The sequence below is a fragment of the Macrotis lagotis genome, chromosome 1 (genome assembly GCF_037893015.1).
Source record: "Macrotis lagotis isolate mMagLag1 chromosome 1, bilby.v1.9.chrom.fasta, whole genome shotgun sequence".
In the NCBI taxonomy this organism is placed as follows: Eukaryota; Metazoa; Chordata; class Mammalia; order Peramelemorphia; family Peramelidae; genus Macrotis; species Macrotis lagotis.
This window is the reverse complement of record NC_133658.1, coordinates 909,225,983-909,251,345: the sequence shown is the minus strand read 5'-3', so window position 1 is coordinate 909,251,345 and position 25,363 is coordinate 909,225,983. Positions and strand designations below refer to the sequence as shown.

At 42.0% G+C, this 25,363-nt stretch overlaps 2 protein-coding genes across 2 annotated transcripts; both read right to left on the bottom strand.

The window, feature by feature from the left end:
• Nucleotides 1-819: 819 nt before the first annotated feature.
• On the bottom strand, nt 820-8,322 carry LOC141509724 (myeloid cell surface antigen CD33-like). The gene is made up of 6 exons (XM_074219463.1): nt 8,120-8,322; nt 7,315-7,689; nt 6,480-6,764; nt 6,109-6,196; nt 5,722-5,815; nt 820-1,742 (listed from the first exon to the last, which is right to left on the bottom strand). The coding sequence occupies exons 1-6, from the start codon at nt 8,154-8,156 to the stop codon at nt 1,644-1,646; spliced, it is 978 nt and encodes a 325-aa protein (XP_074075564.1). The 5' UTR covers nt 8,157-8,322; the 3' UTR covers nt 820-1,643.
• Nucleotides 8,323-11,422: 3,100 nt separating this feature from the next.
• On the bottom strand, nt 11,423-23,890 carry LOC141509721 (sialic acid-binding Ig-like lectin 14). Its single transcript, XM_074219458.1, is given in 6 exon segments — nt 11,423-12,123; nt 21,807-21,912; nt 22,113-22,296; nt 22,298-22,398; nt 22,956-23,330; nt 23,761-23,890. Coding segments are annotated over 6 exon segments (945 nt in total). The 5' UTR covers nt 23,798-23,890; the 3' UTR covers nt 11,423-11,981.
• Between the last annotated feature and the right edge of the window lie 1,473 nt (nt 23,891-25,363).

Here is a 25,363-nt window from a genome sequence, read left to right as displayed (position 1 = left end):
AGGGAACAAAAGAGGGCATCTTCCAGGGATCATCTGGAGGAATGGTGGAAGGAGCTGAGGGGTCTGATGTACTTGTTTTGGGAGGTTCTGGTTGATGGAGAAGAACAATTTGGGAAGAAGAGATGGATTTGCATGGGGTGGGGCACCACCTTAGTTTTAAAAACAACTGAACAAATGGAATCTCACTCTATTTGCCTCTGACGCAGGTTGTTTAGGTTAATGAGAGTGACATAATCAGAAGTTCCCTCAGGTGGCCACACCTCCTCATTATACAATTTATTTTGAGACCACCTTTCACCGTGGAAAGAAAGTCAACCTTTTCCATTTGAGTTGGGAATCTATTTGTTTCAGATTTTTTTGTAGACACATACCAGTGGAGTGTCTAGAGTAATTTTGGAATGTAAGGTCCCTATGAAGATCCAAGACTAACCCAGTGGCTATAACCAAGACCCAAACTGGGGGGTGTTTCCACCTACTGAGTCATTTAGTTTCAGTTTAAGCAGAGAAAGGAGGCACTCCAGTTGTTTCTTTGCTTTGAGGCAATTCCCCACCTAGCTAGGATTTTGGATAGGAGCACCCTGGGTGCTATGTTAAGGAGGAAGGCGTCTTACCACTCAAATTATTCCTCTCTTTAGAAATGGTTGAGTGTGTAGCAGTAATCCTTAAATACCAGGGGCTTGGTAGGTCCAGGAGAGGGTTGCAAGGGTTCCATCTGGCAAGATTAGGGAGTTAGTCCAAGTGTTCTACTGCTTCCCTCAAAGTGAGCCTTCAAGATTCCTTGCTACCCCTCTCCCGGGTTAAAAGGTAAGGTCAGAAAACGCAAGGTTTAAGGAGGATAGCAACAAAAGGAAATGGAATGTAAAGTTCTTTATTGAAGGAACAGTGAACTGAGGCCAAGTAGACTCCTGTAGTGGGTAGTGGGGAGAGCAAATCTTTTTACTAGGGTATGGAATATAGGAGGCAGGGTGGTATGGTTTCTATAGAAACTGACAGCCATTTAGTGTCTCCAGCAGGATGTGTCTTGTTTGAGGGTCACCAAAGTGCAATTGGGAATTGTTTGGAGTTTCTATGGAGGTTAGGATTTGTTAGGAAAGGATAATCAATGGGTTTCTGCTGGGGAAGAATGAAACTCCGGTCTGGTTCCAACATAATCCATCAGGGATATAAAAGGATGGAGTAGCCAGACTTTGGGGACACAACTTAGTAGGAATGGGAATTAGGATGTCAGTAACAAAGCATGTGTTATACTAAGGACCCCCCACCTCCACAACACTAAAATTCTATGCTCTATGATCCTCTGACTCATATAATAAGGGACTTGCCCACTAAATAAATGACCTCCTTAGAACAGGACTTGACTTCTTGAAAAATACCTCCTTTGCAGCCCACAACTTTACCTCCTGAAGTGAAAATATATAAAAGGAAAAGGAATTTTTGTCATCTCAGTGTCATATGGTAGGGCAAGAAAGGACCTGAGGAGTGGGTCTTCAGACAGAGTGAGCACCTTCCAGGAAGAAAATTAGATGGTGTCTTGTTTGTTTTATCTCCGATTGCATGCGTCCCAGATACCACCTCACTAAAACAGTCTCTGAGTACTAGTCTTGGGCATTCTGGTTCTCCACATTCTGGGTTTCTGGGTAGTTTTAAGGACTTCTGAAGTTAATAGATGCATAGTAAATCTCCTCTGAGGGTTCTTGGGGGTCTGGGTTATTCAGGGGCAGCCTGGGACCTCTGTGGTGATCCTGGAGGGATGAAAAATATCCAGCATAAACCCATGATATTGAGGATCTTGGCCTGACCATGGGGAATTAATCATGATTTGAGAAGAATACTATTTTGGTTTTTGGTCAGGAGCCTTTCTCTTAGGAATGATTGGTGCTATTTGCTTTTTTTATTTGGTCTTTTTTTAGGGGTTTTTTTTTGCAAGGCAAATGGGGTTAAGTGTTGCCCAAGGCCACACAGCTAGGTAATTATTAAGTGTCTGAGACCAGATTTGAACCCAGGTACTCCTGACTCCAGGGCCAGTGCTTTATCCACTACACCACCTAGCCGCCCCTGCTATTTGCTTTTGCATGTGACCTACCAGTCAAATTGGGATCTATTCAAGGTGATTGTGGGGTGAGGGTGGGGCACAGAGTGAGGAATAAGAGAAGGAAGCTATAATCTGGTAACCAGAAGATTCAATTTGAGTCTAAACTTTTCCTATTATCCATAGGTGGTGTGGTGAGGAAACCCCCACAGGAGCTTCAGTTTCCCCTACTAATGGATGACAAGGCATTAAGGTGTACAGTGGATAGAACATAAGCCCTGGAGTCAGGAAGACTGTAGTTTATATCTGGTCTCAGACACTTGATAATTACTAGCTGTGTGACCTTGAGCAAGTCACTTAACTTAACCCTGACTGTCTCACATCCAGAGCCATCTCCAGTCATCCTGATCCAGCTATCTAGCTACTGGACCCAAATGGGCTCCAAAGGAGGAAAGGAGATCAGTGACTTTGCACAGCACCACCTCCATCAAATCCAATTCACATACATGTCACTGCATCACTTCCCTAATGTCATAGTCTTCTTTGAGAAGGAAGGACCCAACCAGTCAACTCTGCCAAGTTCTAGGACATTTGATGCTACCATGTGACCTTGGGTAAGTCTTCTCTCCTTCCTTGGAAAACTATAAACTCCTTGAGTAACTTCCTTCCTTCTGATGGAGTTCAATTTTCATCTATATAAGTTAAATGGGGTTGTGCTAGGGTAGTACTAATGCTTTGTTACTGGGAGAGTTCTTTTCCCTCTCTGAGTTTCATTGTTTTCTGTTTTGTTTTTGTTTTTTTTGCAAGGCAATGGGGTTAAATGACTTGCTCAAGGTCACACAGCTAGGTCTTTATTGTGTCTGAGACCAGATCTGAACACAGGTCCTCCTGATTCCAGGGCCAGTGCTCTATCTACTATGATACCTAATTGCCCCTAGTTTCAGCTTTTTCTTCCATAAAATGTATTTCTTAAGATTCCTTCCAACTCTAAAGTCTTTGAAAAGTGATTGTGTGACCTTGATAAAGTTACTTTCCCTCCATTTCAGTCTCTGTAAAACTGAAATGGATCAGTCTAGGTGAGGTCTTTGGTCCTTTTCCTCCCCAATGGGCAAGCATGGTGATGCCTTGGAAAGAATACTAAATGTGGAATCTAAGGCCATGTAACTGAATTACACTACTTCCCTTGACTTTCTCTACCACTGCCAAGGGTATCATCAACCAGAATATGGTTTCTTCAAGTTCCAAATAAAGTACCCTCCTCTCCATAAAACCCTTCCTTGTGCCTCAACTGCCTGTACCCATCCTTCTATAACTTCCTTGTACTCATCATTTGTGTATTCAATAAATAATTACATGCATGCATTTTGCCTCCCCAGACCATAAATTTCTTTGAGGGTAGAGAACAGGACTCTTGCATTTGTCCTTCTAGCCTCACTGTTTAGCATAATGATTGACCCATTATAAGGGCTATACTTATTCACTGACTTTCTCAACCCCCTGCCTCTTCAGTCCCTTTCTCCCTATGATTGGAGAGGATGGAAGGTGATCTTGGAGAACTTCTCACATATCCTCCTTTTCAGTAGGGGACTCAGAGCAATCATCTTTTCATTTCCCACCTGAATGGTCTCCTGAACTTCATCATGGTCTTCACAAATTCATTTTCCTAGATTACATCAACTCTCAAACTCACACCCTTCCTTTGATTGGAGAGTAGAGAATGGACATTGAAGAACTCCTACAAGATGCCTCACTTAAGGGGGGGGGGGGGGGGGGCGGAGAGCAGTCATTTCAGTTTCCCAGTTAGCTGGAGGTCTTCTTCACGCCTCACATTGGGTACCTTCCTTCCCATTTTCAGTCTCCTTTTCTTGCATATAAATTCTCAAAGGAAGGGATTGTCTTTGGCCTTCAGAGTTTAGCATAGTTCTTGGCACTTAATCTGTGTTTAAAAGTATTTATTGACTGTTTGATTGACTGGCTGACTGACTGGCTGACTGGCTGGCTGGCAATATTTCAAATGTGGGTACAAACCCCTCTATATTTTTCTTGGTTTTTGCAAGGCAATGAATTTGAATGATTTGTCCGAGGTCATACATCTAGGTAATTATTAAGTGTTGGAGGCTGCATTTGAACTCAGGTTCTACTGACTCCAGGCCACTGTACCACCTAGCTGCCCCCAAACTCCTCTATTTCTAATTTAAATTTAAAAGTCCTTCATAATACAGTTACAAATTGAATTTCAAGGCTAATTAAAGCATTCCTCATTCAGGTAGTCATTGTTCTAAGCAAAAGGCACTACCTTTTCACGTTTCATCTCCAATTTCTATACCTTTGCAGACAGGACGCATATCTGAAATGCATTCACTCTAGTTTCTCACCTCTGCTTCTTGGACTCCTAGGGCACTTCACAGGCAACTAGGTGGCACAGTGTACAGAGCACCTGAGAATCAGGAAGACTCATTTTGCTGAGTTCAAATCTACCTTCTGCCACTGACTAGCTATGTGACCCTGGGCAAGTCATTTAACCCTATTTATTTCAGTTTCCTTATTAGTAAAATGAGCTGGAGAAGAAAAATGAGAACCACTTCAGTTTTATAGCCAAGAAAATTCCAAGTGTGGGCACAAAGAGTCAGACATCCCTGAAATGGCTGAAAAATATCAAGAAACTCAAATCCATAGGCTATGTACTAAAAAAAATCAATCTTAATTTCTGTCCCACTAGATAACTCTTTCACCCTGCCAAATTGCTATCATATAGACAATATATGAGATCATATATTTCATATTTCAGTACATGTTCTCCCATCACAGGCAATCCTAACACAAGAATATAAATATTAGGAAGGATAAGACTACTGATTAATTATTTTATATCAATCAAAATGCACGATATTTGACCCAACCTGATATTTTTATAAGGCAATGGGGTTAAGTGACTTGCCCAAGGTCACACAGTCAAGTAATTATCAAGTATCTCAGTTCTTCCCAACTCCAAGGCTGCTGCTCTATCCACCATGCCACCTAGCTGCCCGCCCTTGATATTTTCTTAATGTCGAACATACTATTCTTCATTATAGAGCAGTTGGGTGGTGCAGTGGATAGAATGCTGGGCCTGAAGTCAGAAAGACCTGAATTCCAATTTCGATACAGATACTTACCAGCTGTGTGACCCTGGGCAAGTCACTTAACCTGGCTGACCTCAGTTTCTTCATCTGTATAATGGGCCAGAGAAGGAAATTATGAACCATGCCTCATTCTTTGCAAAGAAAACCACAAATAGGGTCACAAAGAGTTGGACACAATTGAAATGACTAAACAGCAACAACACAATACTGATCACACAGCCAGTAGAAGTCACAAGTAATACTTGAAATCAAGGATCCTTGACCCCACAAACAACTTTCTGTAGTACTCCATTGTGCCTCAAACCTTGCACATAGAAGACTATTTAAAAATCATACTTGAATGAAACTGATCCAACCCCCTAACTTTAAAAATTAGGATAAAAGGAGTAACATCATGAATGACACACACACACACACTGAATATGACACTCCAAATGTGACATGACCAGGGTAAAGACCAGTTCCTTCTTGTGGCTTATAGGTGATAGAAATCAATTTGGAGTCTTTTCTAACTCTTCTGAATTTTGGAAAGTGAGAAAGGAGTTTCAGAACCATGGTCAGCTCACTCACCAAAGGGACCCCTTCAGAGTCCTGATTGATATCCACTTCTTTGCTGTTCTGGGGGTCTGAATCCACCACCTTCTTCTTCCTCAGAAAGTTCACACTGGAGAAATTAGCCCAACATTGTGACATGAGCCCTAATCCCTACCATTAACCACACCTACCACTGCAAGTAGTCCTCTCCACCCACACCCAGTTCCAGGTTGTTGGTTTTTTTAGTTTTTGGAAGGCTATGGGGTTAAGTGGCTTGCCCAAGGCTACACAGCTAGGTAATTATTAAGTGTCTGAGGCTGGATTTGAACTCAGGTACTCCTGACTCCAGGACCGGTGCTCTATCCACTGCACCACCTAGCCACCCCGACAGTTCCAGTTTCAATGCCAGTCCTCTTCACTTACAGTGCCAGAATTATACATAGGGCAAGAAGGGCCATGATCCCAGCTCCCAAGAGTATTCCTTTGGAGAATGTGAATATATCATTTCTATCTGTAGAAGAAAAAGATTAAAAATATAGGCTCTTTAAGCAACATGTGATTTTGGCAGTTAGATGGCACAGTGCAAATTCTGGAGTCAGAAGAACTTGAGTGCAAAGCCAGCCTCAGTCCTATTTGTTTGCAGCTCTGCCAGATGCTGCCATCTCCTGTTAAGGACCTACACCTTCCAGAGATGGCTGGTATTCTGTTTGCCAGTCTGAAATTTTCCCTCCTCCATCGACTAGCAGGAAGTACCCAATTTTTCAGATCCAAGTTTCTTAGCCCATAGTACTCACAGGTAACACTGAGCTGGACAGTTCTCTCTGTGCTTACTTTGGCCCCAGGAAGGGTCATTCGACAGGTAAGATTAGAACCATGGTCCTGGGATCTTGGGGTGATGGTCAACTCAGAAAAATAGATAGATTCCCTACTGGATTCCTGGGAAAAAAGGATAGTCCCTGTCCAAGACAAAATAGGGGGTGTCCCACACATAAAGACTGAGGGAACTATGCAAATTGCTTTGACTGGGTGTTCAGGTTCCAAGGTCTCTGGAATGTAGATGTCTGGCATCTGGGTCAGACCTGGAGAAAGAAAGTGAACCAGACCTCAGAGGACTCACAACATTAAATAATAACCTCAAGACCAAAACTACATGAAATATTTACACTGCACTGACAATTGGTCATCCCATCCAAGATTGTAGATTTGCCCTTCAGCCATCACCTCAGGGAATGAGCTACTCACTGATGGCTAGAGGACCCTCTGACAGCAAAGAGAAGTCCACATTATGGTCTCTACCATCAGGGTTTTCATGCTCTCCTCTCTCATCCATCCATTTTCCATGATCAATGGCCCTCTCTGACTCACAGAATAGCCAAATCATTGCCAATTCCAACCTCACATAGCCCAGATTTATGCCTTGTTTCTTCAAAGAGAAAATCCCAGAGTGAATCCCTCTTTCAAACTTCTGCCCTCTAATCTCTCCCCTAGCCATTAGTGTTGACTAGAATAATGCTTGGTCTTGTGACCTATACACCTCTTGAGACATGAAGGATCTACTTTTCCAATGATACCTTGGAATTCCCTTTCTATCCCATGATTTAAATTCCTTCCCTTTAAATAAGTCCTTACCTTTCACACTCACAGTAACCATATTACTTTTGTAATCATATCTCACAGACCCTTTTCCCTGTATCCGAAAGAAATATCGCCCACTGTCCCTTTTCTGAATGTTCTTGATGTTCAAGGAGCAGTTCTTCTTCATTGGATCCCCAATAAGATGGAATCGCCCCCTTGTCTCCTCCTCCACTGGCCATTCTGGGTCATTTGTTGCCACAGCTTTGTCCCTGGTACTGATGGCTCCTTCCCTGAACCAGTATCCAAAAATCGGGAAATCACGAAGTGGAGGATAAGAGACAGAACAGAGGACCTGGATGCATTGTCCCACTTGTGCTGTCTCTGATGTTGGTGCCACCAGGTTATATTTTGATTCCTGGGGCAGGGACCCTGTGGACAGAGAGAGACTCAGGCAACATTGATCATAAAACTTCAAATAATAGACCCATAGTTCTTACAGAAGGAAGAGAGCTCATAACAGAGAATGGCAGAACTGAGAACATGGAAAGAAGCATGTCAGAATACAAAAACACTTAAAACAAGATTACACAAAAGGGAAAAGAGTCCCAAAAAATCAACCTTCAAAGCAGGTAATAGACTTTAAAAATCATCTCCTAAAATTCCCATTCCTTACTGATGAGGAAGCTGTGGCCCAGAGAGATTTTGCTGACTTGGCCAAAGGGCTCATAATCAGAAGCAGAGGCACAAGTACAGATGAGCCCTACTGGCTCCAAGACCTAAGGTCTTGTCACTGTCCCAAATGCCCAGGACTGCTGTAGGGTAACCTTGACCATCCCAAAACTAGCCCTACCCTGCTCACCTTCCAAATATTGCAATATCAAGAGCAGCAGCAACATCTCCAATGCAGTACAGAGCTGTGCTTTGCAAAGAAATGCTGCACCATACCCCAAGGTCTGTGACTCCACATGACCAATCAAGATCCAAGATTAAGAGCAGAGAGGAAATTGTAAGGAGGAAGTGAAGACTTCCTCATAGATATGAAGAATGACGAAAAAACTGTTTGGGGCTTGGAACTCTCAAGGGAAGCATTCAAAGACTTCAAGCCTCTATCCCCAGGTACCTGTTCCCCAGATCTCCTTAGAGTCTGAATCCTCCAAGTGACACTGGTGGGGCTTACACTCCTCAATATAAGGTCAAGGGCAAGTCTGATCAAGCTATGTGTATGTATGTATTGGAAGACTTGTGAAACAAAATAGGAAGAAGACTCCCAAGTTGCCCCTCTCCAGAGGCATAGAGACAGAGAAGTGAAAGACCAAGGCAGAAATAATGAGTAATTAGAGACCACAAAGGCTGAAGAAAAGTCCAAGGATAGATATCTTCAAGGTTAACTCAACTCATTAGCAGAAGAGGTTGCTGACTCCTTTGCCTAGATTCTCTCTCTCTCTCTCTCTCTCTCTCTCTCTCTCTCTCTCTCTCTCTCTCTCTCTCTCTCCTCTCTCTCTCTCTCTCTCTCTCTCTCTCTCATACTTTATGGCCATGAACTTCTCTAGGACTGGACTTTAGATAGTGAAATCTGGGAGGGAGTTTCAGAGTAAGGAGAGACCTCAGATCCTGGAGTGGCAGAGCCAAGGGGAACCTTAAGATAGGAAATGTCTGACTTAGGAAGGACTCTGGGGTGAATATATTTGAACCCATGAGAGCAGAAGAGATGATTAAGTTACATAGAATAAAGGGCAATGGGAAGAGGGTGCAAGAGAGAATAAATGATAAGTGATTATGAAAGAGATGAAGATCTAGCAAAGCTTCCTAAGAAGTAGCAGTTATACAGGTAGAAAGAGAACCAGGAGAGAAAAGTGCAATGAAAACTCAGATAAAAGAGAGCATTTAAGAAAAAAGGGTGATCCAAAGGGTCAAAGGTAGCCAAGACATTTAGAAGTAAGAGGACTGAGAAAATTGAGCAAGTAAAAGATGACTGATAATTGTGGAGAGTGAAAAATATCAGTTGAATGATGGAGATAGATTGTATGTGTGTGTGTGTGTGTGTGTGTGTATGTGTGTGTGTGTGTGTGTGTGTGTGTGTGTGTGTGTGTGTATGTGGAGAGAGACAGAGATGATGATGATGGTGATGACAATGATAGATTGGAAAAATCTGTAAGCATTCCTGTTATGAAATGGTATGTAGGAAGGAGTCTGGGTCTGATGTACAAAATCCTACAAGTTCAGAGAGTTCTGAGCAAAGTGCACTCAAGCTTAAAGAACTCTTTTTTATTTTCCCTGGTTACATGCAAAAACAAATTTCAATATTCATTTTTAAAACCTTGAGTTCTGAAGTCCCTCCCTTCCTCCTACCCCACTGCCCCTCATTGAGAAAGCAAGTTATTTAATATAGGTTAGACATATGTAGCCATGAAAAACCATACCACAATGGTCATGTTGTAAGAGTAAACATAACCTCCTCCCCCCAACAAAAAAAAGGGAAATCTCAAGAAAAATAAAGTAAAAAAAAAGTCTGCTTCAATACCCATCAGCTGTGCCTTGGGGGAACAGCATTCTTTATCATAAATACTTCAGAGTTCTCTTTGGGTCACAGTTGATCATCCTCCAACATTGTTCTAACTATGCATATAGTCCATTTCCCATTGCATTTGCTCATGCAAGTGCTTTCCTGATGGTATTTTGTTCATCATTTCTTATAACAGAATAGCATTTCATCTCAATCACGTAAGACCATTTGGTCAGCCATTCCCTAGGGATGAGCATCCCCTCAATTCCCAGGTCCTTACTGCCAGAAAAGATCTGGAGGATTTTGCACTTCCTCTCTTCATATTGCCATCTCAGTAGCATCCAAAGAAGAGATAGTACCTTGGAACTGAAGAGAGACTGGATAAAGATTCAAAGTTCTATGAAGATCCCTGTAGGAAAGATATACCATGACTAAAAGGACCATCTGAAGGATTCCAGAAAAACCATCTCTAGGAACTCTTATCTTTCTGACCTCTAAGCTTGGGTTTCTTCTCCTTCAGACTCTGAATAACTATTGAATGCATAACAGATATTTTGAAGAAAAGAGTGTTGAGTACAACATGTTTTAACTCTACTGCTTTAGTAATTCCTTTATCTAATTAACCTTATAAATCTGAGAGTCTAATGGATGCCAATATATGATTATGGAGAAAGCATTTCTGTGGGAATTATGATCTATAACAGTGGAAAACTATAAGTAGTTAGAAAAACCAGGGCTGTACCTCCAAGAGGTTTAAAGAAAAAAGGAAAAGAGTCATATATGGAAAAATATTTATGGAAGTTCTCTTTACAGGCGCAAAGAATTGTAATGTGAGGGAATGCCCATCAACCAGGAAATGACTGAAAAAATCGTGGTATACAAAGGTGACGGAATACAATCACTGTTCAGACTAATGGAGATAAGCCTGGAAAGGCTTATATGAACTGTTCAAATGGAAGTGAGCAGAACTAGGAGAACTATTTACATGGTATTAACAATATTGTAATGATTTTGTAAAATTTCTTTCTTTTTGTTCCTTTTCTTGGAACATGACCAATGAGGAAACTTGTTTTGCATGACTATAACTTATTTATAATCACTTTTATTTTTCTTGCCTTCTTATTAGGGGAGGTAGACCACTTTACATCCGTTGCCCCACCTGGTTTCAATGCCACAGAACAGATATCCTTCCCAAGATAAGTTCATTACTTCTAAACTTTCCACCATGTTGCTGACTCAGTCTCTGATGGCCACCACCTCCCTCAGTCTTCTCTCCCCTCTGATTGGAGGACTTCAGGCAGAGTAACAAACTCCTCCAAATACCATCCTTTGTTGAAGGCAGAAAATTGGATTCAGATCACTCCACTTTGCATCTGTTAATCTACCTGGTTTCAACTCCACAGACCAAGATGCTCTCTTGCATTCCATTCCCATCTTCCTTCTCCTTCTTTCCTACATCCTTTTCTACACTGTCTTCCCCTTTAATTAATAAGATCATTGAGTGTGCCTTTCTTCTTTTGATGATATCCGCAACACCTAGGACAGTTCCTTCCACATAAGCCACTTAATCCACTTAATACATTTATTGAATTAAAGGGAGAGAATTGGGACTGAAAAAATAATTAAAAAGTCACTATTCCTTGAGTAAATAAAGACAAAATGAAGGAAACAGGAAGGAAGGAAGGAAGGAAGGAAGGAAGGAAGGAAGGAAGGAAGGAAGGAAGGAAGGAAGGAAGGAAGGAAGGAAGGGAGAGAGGGAGGAAGTGAGGGAGGAAGGAAGAAAAAGAAAACAACATGTCTAATCCATCAGGGATATGAGGAGATGGAGTAGTTGGGCTTTGGGGATGCAACTTAGTATGACTGGGAATTGGGATGGCAGTGACCGAGCAACTGTGATATTAGGGACCTCCAACCTCCATAACACTGAGATTTTATGCTCTATGATTATCTGACTCAGATAACAAGGGTTTTGTCCTCTAAACAAGTGTCCTACTTAGAATAGGACATGAATTCTTGGAAAATGCCTCCTCTGCAACCCATTCCTTTGCCTCCTGAGTCTCGGATATCCAAGAGCAAGGGCAGGGAAGGATCTGAGGAATAGATCTTCAGACAACAATTTCCTTCCTGGAATAGAATTATATAGTATTTACTTTATTTGACTCCCCCACCCCATGAAGTGCAGATGCCACCTCATTGAAACAGTCTTTGAGTACTGGCCTTAAACATCTTGGTTTTCTGGATTCTGGCTCTCCAGGTTGTTTCTAGGGTTGATTCTTCTGAAGTTAAGAGATGCATAGTGAATCTCCTCTGAGGATGCTTGGGTGATTGGGCAGAGGCAACACTGGACTCTTGCATTGTTCCTAGAGGGGTAAAAGGAAAAGAATCCAGCTTGAGCACAGGATGCCGAGGATCTTGACCTTACCATGGGGAACCAATCAAGGTTTGAGGAAGAGGCTGATTTGGTTTTTGGTCAGGAGCCTTTCTCTTATGAATGCTTGGTGTTATTTACTCACGCATGTGACCAATCACCCAAATTGTGTTCTTTTCAAGTTGGGATTGGGGTGGGGGTGGGGAGCACAACATGAGTTACAAAGAGGAGGAAGCCATAAGTTGGTACTAAGAAAAGATGATTTTGAGTCTCACTTTTGCCTATTCCCCCATGAGTGAGCTTGGAGGAGGGCCCATGAGGGTTCAGTTTCCCTTGCTAATGTAATATGTAAGTCCTTCAAATTCTTCCAAGTGATTTGCATATCTTACTTCATTTGGACTCCCAAAATAATACTGTGAAGCAGGCGTTAGGGATATTATCGTTCTATTTAATATATTAGGACAACGAGGCTAAGAGGCATTCTGTGATTTGTCCTGAGTAAATCCCAGTAAATATCAAAAGTTGACTCTGAACCCTCTTCATGACTCCATAAATAGTTCTCTCCACCAAGTTATAAGATATCTGATGCAATTTTGTGACCTTGGGTAAGTCTCTTCCCATTTTTGGGAAAATTCGAAGCTCTAAGTTGTTTCCTTGTAATGGGGCTCAGTTTTCATCTATATGAAATGAGTGGTGTTGGGGGGGGTGGAGTCAAGATGGTGATGTGAGGACAGAATTTCTCAGAAACTATCTTCCAAAATATTCAAAAAACTTTAAATTATGACTCTTAATTAAATTTTGGAGAGACAGAGCCCACAGGAAAAACCCAGTGAGGCAATTCTCAAGTCCATGGTAACTCAGAAGACTCTAGGAAGTCTCTGTTCCACAGGATTAGAAGGGGAAGCAGAACAGCCTTGATCACAACACCAGAACAAAGGAATTCTAGCCTTCCTGAAACAGACCATGGGGTTCCTGGGTTACTGGGGGTACCTAGGGACAGCAGAAGTGGTTTCCTGACCTGCCAACCCAGGAAATACCAAGCACAACTTGGAAGATCAGCAAGAAACCTCTGGAAGAGCAAGCATGAAGCCCAGGTCAACATTGCCCTTGAGACAGTCCAGATCCCAGGAAATGGAAGCAGGCTGGGCAAGTCACCCAGCAGAAGCCACCTGGCAGCTGTTCCCAGAGTGCTCAACCCATGGAAGGTATGGGGCTGGGAGGAGAATCTCGAGGTTGCTCCATTGTCCCTGGGTCTGCAGCTACATCTATATACGGACACTGGTCATAGTCTGGACCCCACCAGTGACATAGAGGAGCAGGGATCCTCCTCACAGATCCAGGGCAGAGGGGTGTGCTTGTGGTCACCCACAGACCAGAGCACCTCCTAAAACCTTGGAGGAACTTATGTACTTGTGGGGGTGTCCCAATAACACTGAAAAGCTCTGGAAGCATCTCAAAACCAAGGCACAGACTGGGGAAGTGAGTAAACAGAAAAAAGGAACCTAACCATAGACAATTTCTTTGGCTCCATGAAGGATCAAAACATACACTCAAAAGAAAGATCTAATTAGAAAAGCAACTGTCCTGGAGAAAAGAGTGACAATTTAAAAATTATTAGGCTACCTGAAAGTCTTGATCAGGAAAAGAGTTCTGACTACAGTTTTAAAGAATTTCTACAGGAAAATTGCTCTGATAATCTGGAAGCAGAGGCAAAACAGAAATTGAGAAAATCCACTGAGCTCATCCTGAAAGAGATTCAAAAAATATCCCCAAGAATATTATAACTGAATTCCAGAACTCCCATGAAATGACCAGAGCTGAACAGAAAGTTTGATTTCCAAGTACAGGACTCAGGTGAAGCATAGAGAGTGTGGACAGGAAGGGTAAATTATGAGGGACTTAATGATGATGACCTGCATATCTTCCTGCATAGGAAGAAGATAATACTTATATGAGCCTTCTCATTTATTAGAGCAGTTAGAAGGAACACATATAGGCAAGGCACAAGAGGAATGTGAATTTGAAGGTATAATATATTATAAAGATGGAGTCAGTGGGTGAAAAGGGAATTTATTGGGAGAAACAGAAAGGAGTGGTATAATAGGATAAGATAGTTCATATAAAAGCATCAAGAAAAAGAATGGAAGGGGGAAATGAGTAAGCCTTCATTCTCATCAGAAATGGCTTGGAGAGAACACAACATACACTTTTAATAGGGTATAGAAATATTTTACCCAAGTGGAAAAAGGAGGGGGAAAGGGAATGGGAGAAAGAGGACAAGAGTAAGGGATGGAGAGTGTAGGGGATAGAAGAGAAGGTAGATCATGGAGAGTGAAGTCAGATACCAAATCCTTTTTTTGATTTTCACAATGTGGTGGAGTTGGATGACCTACTTGGGACCAAAAAGCTAGGTGGTTGATGGATCTCTGGGGTGGGATGGGGGCTTGGGGTCTCCTGGCTCTGTCTACACCACTCAGCTGCCCCATAGCATAATTTTGAAGAGGAATGGAGTGAAAGGAGAGAGAAATTGAAAAAAAAGGAGTGGGGAGAAATGGATGGAGGATAACCATGGATAACCATCAACAATAGCAACTGTGGGAAAAAAATATGGAAGTAACTTCTCTGATGGACTTGTGATAAAGAATGTGATCTACCCAGAGACAGAGCTGATGATATTTGAACATAGAATGAAGCATATTTTCTTCTCTTTCTTTCATTTGGAGGTTTTTTACTTTTGTCAGAGGAGTGTTTACTATTACAATAAGACTGTTTTAGTAATGTGTAAATAAATAAAAATGTAAATTAAAAAATAAAATAAAATGAGTGAAGTTCTACTAGGTTAGTGACTTGCTGTGTGACTCTGGGAGTGTCCCCTTTCCTCACTAAACTTCAAATTGTTCCTCTGAAAAATAAGTTCTCTAAGATTCCTTCCAACTCTAAAGTCTACATAAAGGAACTTTGTTGCCTTGGGGGAGTCACTTTCCCTCTCTGGGTCTCAGTTTTGCTCTCTGTAAAATGAAATGGATTAGTCCTGGTGAAATCTTTGATACTTTTACTCCCTAACAGAGAACCCTAATAGAGAACCTTGGAAAGAACATTCCTTGTGGAATCAAAAGACATGCAATTGAATTACACTGTCGCAGTCTTGAAATGGCTTCAGCTAAATAGTTCCTCTTTCTAATACTTTAATTTGATTATCTGTGAAACTAGGGGTTTAGATGAATTTACTTCTGAGGTACATTCTACCCTTAAATCCTCAATCTTTTATTCATTATATAAATGAATTGCCTGAAGGCTAGAGGGCACCAATTGAGATATGTCTTGATTCGGTCCTGCAAAAGGGGAGACAAGGAAATAATTCTCAGTGATATGAGAGACTGGCTACTCCCAGTTTGCCACAGTGAAGCTGAGAAAATTGAATAGGAGAAAGGAAAAGGAACTGAGTGGAATATTCCCAATAAAACCTTCAGGGTTAATATTCCTAGTGAAGTCCTCTCAGGGTTAAGAAACATTAAGAAAGCAAACCATTATTCATAGAAGACCTTGTGTTCCAAATGAGACTTGAATGCCACCTGTTTTCTCAATAGAGATATTTTTACTAACTGATAGGATAGTAGACTGTTCCTAGACCTTGTGTTCCAGGACAAGTTACATTACTTCAATAAGATAGTTTTAATCCTGAAGGTTATTCTCATCATCTGGATGGTGAGGCAATATTTTATGAAAACCTTTCATTCTTTCATTTGCTGCTGGGGTAGATTTTCAGGAGTAGACTGTAACTCTGAAGACTAACCAATGAGTTGACAGAGAGAGAGGATAGGGAGGAGGAGGGGATCAAGTGAGGCCATATATCTTGCTTGACTGTGCATTTGGGGCAACTCCTTGATCTTCACTACCTTTATGAGACTTGGAGTATGCCCTTCTTTTGAGAACAGCAAATAACTTTCTTTGGCTCAGACCAGTCCCTGAAGATTTTGTTTAGTATATTTTTATCACACACAGAACCAACTACATTTCCTCTTTTCTACGTCTCTGCCTCACTGCCATCCATCTGCCTTCTGCCCTGATTGCTCAATTGAAATTTCTCTCTCCAGAGTTACCAACTTGTTACCCAAGAGAAGGTCCTAGTCTCTATCCTCCTCTTCTTTGATATCTCTATAGCTTTGGACACTGTCAACCAACCTCTCCTCCTAAATATCCTTGCCTCTCTAGGTTTTTGTCACAGCTCTGCGTTCTCCAACCCATTTGACCATTTTTTTCTCCATTTCCTTTGTTGTCCATGTCATATCCCTTTGGAGGAGGAAACTGCAATATTATGAGTGCTTAACTTGGACTTTGAAATAACAATATTGACTGAGAAATTATAGGACTTCATTTGGTCTTGGGTAAAAAAAAAACTCCAAATAAAAAAAAAGCTGACTTAAATCAAGACATCACACTTTTACCATTCCACAATGTCCTGTGGCAACAGACAAGTGACCAAACAGCAGGGGTAAATACACTGGGAGCTAAAGTCACAACCTTGTACAAAGGAGGCCCAGGCCATAGTGTCCTTTCCCAGTAAAAGCAGCAGGGAGATTCAGCAGCCCCCTGGGTGACTGAGCAGTCCTTTTTAGGATTGAACTGCTCACCTCCTGATGTGAGGAAGGGGCTAGAAAAGGTAACCTAAAAACTGTCTGCTTACGCAACCTTGGCTGGACTACCATGGTAGGCATGGATCCCACAGTGTGGTAGAGACACAAAAAATTTACAAAAACAACTTCTTCAAAGAAGATTCCACTCACTATTGGTGCATGGAATGTGGGCATACTCACAGACACCATAAGAGCTAATAGACTTGAAAGTCTAACAACTCTTGTTGAAAGGGAGTTTAACAGATATCATATCCAAATAGCAGCCCTGAGTGAAACAAGGCTGGCAAATAAGGGCCAACTGACTGAAATTGGAGCAGGATGCACATTTTTCTAGAGTGGCTGAAGAGAAGGAGAGCACCATAAAGGTAGGGTAGGTTTTGCAATCAAAACTATTCTAGGGATGGCTAGGTGGCAAAGTGGATAGAGCACTGGCCCTGGACTCAGGAGTATCTGAGTTCAAATCTGGCCTTAGGCACTTAATAATTACCTAGCTATGTGGCCTTTGGCCAGCCACTTAACCCCATTGCCTTGCCAAAAAAAAAAAAAAAAAAACAATTCTAGTCAATATTCTTGAATGCCTACCAAATGGAGTGAATGACAGACTCAGGACAATGAGATTGTCACTTGCAAGAAAACTCCATGTCACCCTCATCAGTGCCTATACTCCCACCATGATGAACAATGATGAAGTTAAGACCTAGAGACCCTTATCATCAATGTACCAAAAGAGGACAAGCTCATAATTCTGGGTAACTTTAATGCTAGAGTAGGATCAGATGACCAGACACGGCAGGGAGTCCTTGGGAGGAATGCAGTTGAAAATAACAGCAGCAATGGTCATTTTCTGTTGAAGACTTGTGTATCTCAAGACCTTATCACAAACACTGTCTTCCATTGACCTGAATGCAATTAAACTTCTTGGATGCACCCTTGTAGCAAACATTGGCATCTATGAGACTATGTCTTATGAGGAGAAGAGACAGACAAGATGTGAGAGTGACAAAGGCAATGTGTGGTGCAAAGTGCTGGACTGATCATAGCCTCATCCTCTCTGAGCTAAATATTCACATTCAACTGAAGCAACAGCCCCAAGGCAAAATGACTACTAGAAGAATTAAAGCAATTTGACTGTCTCTTTGAGTGGGAACAGTTGGTGACTACCTTGTAGGGAAAACTGAGCCAACACATAATTGGCAACAGTGGTGCAGAGCAAGAGTGGGGAGCTTTCAGAGATCTGGTGTACAGTGCTGCATTTGCTCATCTGGGTAATAAAACTTGCAAACATCAAGACTGGTTGCATAAAAATGGTGGGAAAATACAGAAGCTGCTAAATGAAAAATGAGACCTCTACAGGGTTTGTCAGCATAATCCATCCATTTCTAAGAAGGCAGTATTTAATTCCATCAAAAGTGAAGTACAGGGACAGCTAGGTGGCACAGTGGATAGAGCACCGGCCCTGGAGTCAGGAGTACCTGAGTTCAAATCCAGCCTCAGACACTTAATAACTACCTAGCTGTGTGGCTTTAGGCAAGCCACTTAACCCCATTACCTTGCCAAAAAACCCTAAAATATAATTACCTACTGTGTGACCTTGGGCAAGTCACTTAACCCCATTTCTGTTGCAAAATAAAACCTAATAAAAACTTAAAGTACAAGTGAATTTTAGAGAGATGGAGGTCTCTTGACTCACTAAGAAAGCAGGTGAAATTCAATTTTATGCAGCTAATAACAAGACAAAATATTTTTATGATGCTTGATTGATTACTGATAGGAACATGATCTTAGAAAGATGGGTTGAACACTTCCATGGTATTCTTAACAGACCATCATCAGTCAATGAAGAAGCCATTGACTGTTTATCTCAAGTTGAAGTCAATCTGTCCCTAGCAGAAGTTCCAATTGAAGAAGGTTTCTGAATGTCATTAACTCCTTTCAAGTGGCAAAGTACCTGGTGCTGATTCTATTCAAGCTGAGATCTACAGGTCCATTGTAATCCAAAAACTGACTGAAATTTTCCAGGTTATATAGGATGAAGAGGTTATCCCTCAAGAATTCAAGGATGCAGGGTGGCTAGGTGGTGCAGTGGACAGAGCACTGGCCCTGGAGTCAGGATTACCTGAGTTCAAATCCGGCCTCAGACACTTAATAATTACCTAGCTGTGTGGCCTTGGGCAAGCCACTTAACCCCACTGCCTTGCAAAAAACTAAAAAAAAAAAAAAAAGAATTCAAGGATGCCTCCATCATCTATCACTATAAAAATAAAGGGAATAGATTGTCCTGTGACAATCACAGGGGTATTTCTGTTTTAGTCATGGCTGGTAAGATTCTTGCCAAAGTGTTTTTCAATTGATTCCTCACCTGGAAGGTAGTCACTTCCCTGAGAAACAATGAGGCTTCAGAAAGGGTCGAGGAACAGTTATGTGGTGTTTGCTGCCTGAAAACTCCAGGAAAAATGCAGGAACAGAACAGAGGTCTATATACATCTGTGGATCTGACCAAGACCTTTGGTACTATCAGTCATGAGGGTTTAGGGAAAATTATATCAAAATTTGGTTGCCAGAGTTCATCAGTACTGACGCCATGCTTGCCCTGATTCTGGATAATGGAAGATGCTCTAGAGATTTTCCAGTCATCAATGGAGTGAAACAAAGATGTGTCCTTGCTCCCATGTTTTTAGCATGATGTTTTCAGCCACATTATCAAATAACTTCATAGTGGATGAACATGACCTCTGGGTCAGCTACTGCACTGATGGCAAGTTCTTCAACTTTAAAAGGCTACAAGCCAAGACCAAAGTGGAGGGAGTATTGGTGCAGGATCTTCTGTTTGCTGATTATTGCACATTCATTGCAGCCCCTGAAGCTGAGATGCAACAAAATATGGATCAATTCTCTGTGGCTTGTGCTCATTTTGGTTGAACAATTAACACCAAGAAAACACAGGTGCTCTATTAGCCTGGGCCACACTATCCATATGTGGAACCATCCGTTACAGTAAATGGAGAAGTTTGGAGTTCTGTGGACCAGTTCACTTACCTGGGGAGCATCCTTTCCAGTGAGCTCCACATAGACAATGAAGTTGACATTCACATTACTAGAGCTAGCTCAGTATTTGGGAGGCACCAAAAGAAAGTATGGGAGAGAAGAGGTATCAGCCTGACTACCAAACTGAAGATCCACAGAGCCAGTGTGCTGACCTCACTGCTGTATGCCTGTGAAACCTGCAGAGTCTATTAGCTCCATCTCAGGAAACTGAATTGCTTCCATTTAAATTTTCTTAGGAAGGTTCTGAAGAGCACCTAGCAGGAGAAGATGCCAGACACCGAAGTCCTTTCTTGAGCTAAATTGCCTAACTTTCCAACATTCCTACCGAGGGGGCAACTACAATGGTCTGGACACGTTGTTAGAAGGCCAGATGTACACTTGCCACAAAGACTGTTTTCTGGAGAACTCACACAGGGCAAGTGCTCACAAGGAGGTCAGAAGAAGCACTACCAGGACACCCTAAAGGTCTCTCTTAAGAATGTTACAATTGATTTGTGCATCATGGGAGACACTGGCACCGGACCACGCAGCACAGTGTGTTCTCATCAATGAGCAGTTGGTACTCCATGAGGAAGGCAGAATTGAAGCAGCTCAAAGGACATGTGACATAGATTTAAAAACTGGAAAATTTGGAATATGTTTGGCATTTACTATGTAGGCTTTCTTGAAATGGAATTTTTTGCTTTGTATTATGAATCTTCTGTTTTGCTGAGTATATGACAATATTTGTTTTTCTTATTTATATTTAAGTTTTAAAAATTAAAAACAAAAACAAAAAATTGCTTTAAAAAGACAGAAATGATCTAGTCACTGCCCCCCAAGGAGTAGACATTCTACTGGGACTAGGGGAGATGGGACATACAGAACCTCTGTAAATAAATGTAGCATAAAGCAACAAGATGGAGCAAAGAAACAAACCCACAAAGTACTCTGGGACAAGGTTATGAGGGAGAGACGTCATTTAGACCCTGCTTTCAGTAGTGGCTTGCTTGTGGTAAGAGGCAGGGACCTGGTTCAAGCCTTGAAGATACAGAAGGTTTCTGGAGTACAGAGTAGGAAAGGAATGGGGAACAACTCCACTGCTAAATGGACATGACAGGGCAGGATCAGGTTCTAACCACCCACATAGTGTGACTGCACATTATCTTTGGTCCAATGACTGTGCAAATACTCAGTCATGGACGTGCACTGAGGGCAGAAAGAAGCCACAGGCTATTCATTCTTTTTTTTAAATCTTTTCCAGGTTCAACTTTGTCCATATAGATAAAGTGACCATAGGTCAATCACTGTCCCTCTCTAGGCCTCAGCTTCTTGAATTGTAAAGTGAGAATTTGAATTAAATGACTTTCAAAGTCTCATTCAGATCTAAATCAATGAACCTACCAAGGGAGCAGAGCATTTCCCTATGAACAGCTGCTGATACTGGGACAGACATAGCTGAGGCACCACAGGCACCAGATTTCCAGATGTGGTATCCCAGGAACCCAGTAGAGGATTGCCATGACTGATTCCCCTGTTACCCCCCCACCACTTCCCTCTGTGGCCATAGCTGCTGTCTGTCATCCTTCTCTGAAATTCTGGTTGTCTTTTCTACTGAGGAAACTGAAGGTCAAAGAAGAGAAATGATTTAACTAAGGTAACACAGTCAGTGGATAACAAGCATGTTACCCAACTTCCCCTCCCCCCGGAGGTCTTCCATTCTCCATATTCTGTCCTGATTCAATCCTTCACATAGGTTTGAAGACAAGGTAGGGAGAGTTGCTGATGGTCCATGGTCAGTTCAGGTACCTTGGCTGTACTCACTTTGTCCATAATCAATGCTTTCTCCTGTGATGAAAACATAGTTCCACCCTTAGAAAGGGAACTCACTAGGCAGGCAGAAACAAGGAGCAATGGTAGGTGGTTCCCATTTCAGCCTTGAAAGGGAGAAGCCTGAGGCTGAGGGTAATGGAGTCCTAGATCCCAGAGTCAAATAGGGATTAGATGGCAGACATACCTGCTATAATAGAGATAGGTGAGACCATAGGTGATGAGGAAGCCAGTTCCCATGAAGGCCCCTCGAATCAATGTAAGTACCAGAGGCCAAGAGCTTTTCTGCTCCCCTGAAAGATGGGAAAGGAAACATAAATTAAAGGAGGGATGCAAGGCACCAACCCCTGAATTCTTGGCTCTCCTCTCAGGTCTTGATCGATACCAAGACACAGATCTTCTGTCTTCAGATTTCCTGACCCCTATTCCTTCCACACATGGATATAACATCCCTAATATCTCCAATGGAGGTATCTTGCCTGCCAACACTCACCTGTTATCCTAAGCTGGACAGTTCTCTCTGTGCTTACTTTGGCCTCAGGAAGGGTCATTTGACAGGTAAGATTAGAACCATGGTCCTGGGATCTTGGGGTGATGGTCAACTCAGAAAAATAGATAGATTCTCTACTAGATTCCTGGGAAGAAAGGATAGCCCCTGTCCAAGAGAAAATAGGGGGGTGTCCAACATATAAAGGCTGAGGGGACTGTGCAAATCACTTTGACTGGGTATTCAGGTTCCAAGGTCTCTGGAATGTAGATGTCTGGCATCTGGGTCAGAGCTGGGGAAAGAAAGTGAACCAGACCTCAGAGAAAGGACTCACAACCTTAAATAATAACCTCATGACCAAACTGAAATATCTATATTCCCCTGGCAATGGGACATCCATGCCAAGATGGTGGCTTTGCCCTTCAGACATCACCTTAGGGACTGAACTATTCACTGATAGCTAGAGGACCCTGTGTCAGCACAGAGAATTCCATAGTATGGTCTCTACCACAATGGTTTTCATATTCTCTTCTCTCATTGAAATATCCATCCATTTTCCAAGATCAATGGCCCTCTCTGACTCACAGAATAGCCAAATCATTGCCAATTCCAACCTCACATAGCCCAGATTTATGCCTTGTTTCTTCAAAGAGAAAATCCCAGAGTGAATCCCTCTTTCAAACTTCTGCCCTCTAAACTCTCCCCTAGCCATTAGTGTTGACTAAAATAATGCTTGGTCTTGTGACCTATACACCCCTTGAGACATGAAGGATCTACTTTTCCAATGATACCTTGGAATTCCCTTTCTATCCCATGATTTAAATTCCTTCTCTTTAAATAAGTCCTTACCTTTCACACTCACAGTAACCATATTACTTTTGTAATCATATCTCACAGACCCTTTTCCCTGTATCCAAAAGAAATATCGCCCACTGTCCCTTTTCTGAATGTTCTTGATGTTCAAGGAGCAGTTCTTCTTCATTGGATCCCCAATAAGATGGAATCGCCCCCTTGTCTCCTCCTCCACTGGCCATTCTGGGTCATTTGTTGCCACAGCTTTGTCCCTGGTACTGATGGCTCCTTCCCTGAACCAGTATCCAAAAATCGGGAAATCACGAAGTGGAGGATAAGAGACAGAACAGAGGACCTGGATGCATTGTCCCACTTGTGCTGTCTCTGATGTTGGTGCCACCAGGTTATATTTTGATTCCTGGGGCAGGGACCCTGTGGACAGAGAGAGACTCAGGCAACATTGATCATAAAACTTCAAATAATAGACCCATAGTTCTTACAGAAGGAAGAGAGCTCATAACAGAGAATGGCAGAACTGAGAACATGGAAAGAAGCATGTCAGAATACAAAAACACTTAAAACAAGATTACACAAAAGGGAAAAGAGTCCCAAAAAATCAACCTTCAAAGCAGGTAATAGACTTTAAAAATCATCTCCTAAAATTCCCATTCCTTACTGATGAGGAAGCTGTGGCCCAGAGAGATTTTGCTGACTTGGCCAAAGGGCTCATAATCAGAAGCAGAGGCACAAGTACAGATGAGCTCTACTGGCTCCAAGACCTAAGGTCTTGTCACTGTCCCAAATGCCCAGGACTGCTGTAGGGTAACCTTGACCATCCCAAAACTAGCCCTACCCTGCTCACCTTCCAAATATTGCAATATCAAGAGCAGCAGCAACATCTCCAATGCAGTACAGAGCTGTGCTTTGCAAAGAAATGCTGCACCATACCCCAAGGTCTGTGACTCCACATGACCAATCAAGATCCAAGATTAAGAGCAGAGGGGAAACTGTAAGGAGGAAGTGAAGACTTCCTCATAGATATGAAGAATGACGAAAAAACTGTTTGGGGCTTGGAACTCTCAAGGGAAGCATTCAAAGACTTCAAGCCTCTATCCCCAGGCACCTGTTCCCCAGATCTCCTTAGAGTCTGAATCCTCCAAGTGACACTGGTGGGGCTTACACTCCTCAATATAAGGTCAAGGGCAAGTCTGATCAAGCTATGTGTATGTATGTATTGGAAGACTTGTGAAACAAAATAGGAAGAAGACTCCCAAGTTGCCCCTCTCCAGAGGCATAGAGACAGAGAAGTGAAAGACCAAGGCAGAAATAATGAGTAACTAGAGACCACAAAGGCTGAAGAAGAGTCCAAGGATAGATATCTTCAAGGTTAACTCAACTCATTAGCAGAAGAGGTTGCTGACTCCTTTGCCTAGATTATTCTCTCTCTCTCTCTCTCTCTCTCTCTCTCTCTCTCTCTCTCTCTCTCTCTCTCTCTCTCTCATACTTTATGGCCATGAACTTCTCTAGGACTGGACTTTAGATAGTGAAATCTGGGAGGGAGTTTCAGAGTAAGGAGAGACCTCAGATCCTGGAGTGGCAGAGCCAAGGGGAACCTTAAGATAGGAAATGTCTGACTTAGGAAGGACTCTGGGGTGAATATATTTGAACCCATGAGAGCAGAAGAGATGGTTAAGTTACATAGAATAAAGGGCAATGGGAAGATGGTACAGGAAAGAATAAATGATAAATGATTATGAAAGAGATGAAGATCTAGCAAAGCTTCCTGAGAAGTAGCAGTTATAGAGGTAGAAAGAGAACCAGGAGAGAAAAGTGCAATGAAAACTCAGATAAAAGAGAGCATTTAAGAAAAAAAAGGTGATCCAAAGGGTCAAAGAGATTTAGAAGTATGAGGATTGAGAAAACTGAGCAAGTAAAAGATGACTGATAATTGCGGAGAGAGAGCAATGTCAGTTGAATGATGGAGCTACAATGTCTGTGTGTGTGTGTTTGTGTGTGTGTGTGGAGAGAGAAAGATGAGAGAGAGAGAGAGAGATGATCATCATCATGATGGTGATTATGAGGATGATAGATGCAGATATTTTGTAAGCATTCATGCTATGAAGTGGTAAGTAGAAAGGATCATCCTAACTGGAAAAAGCTGAAAGTTCAACTGTCAGAGTCTGGGTCTGAGTTACTCAATTCTACAAGTTCAGAGAGTTCTGAGCAAAGTGCACTCAAGCTTAAAGAACACTTTTTTTATTTTCCCTGGTTACATGCAAAAACAAATTTCAACATTCACTTTTAAAACATTGAGCTCTGAAGTCTTTCTCTTCCTCCTACCCCACTGCCCCTCATTGAGAAGGCAAATTATTTAATATAGGTTAGACATATGTAGCCATGAAAAGCAATACCACAATGGTCATGTTGTAAGAGTAAACATAACCTCCCCCCCCCAACAAAAAAGA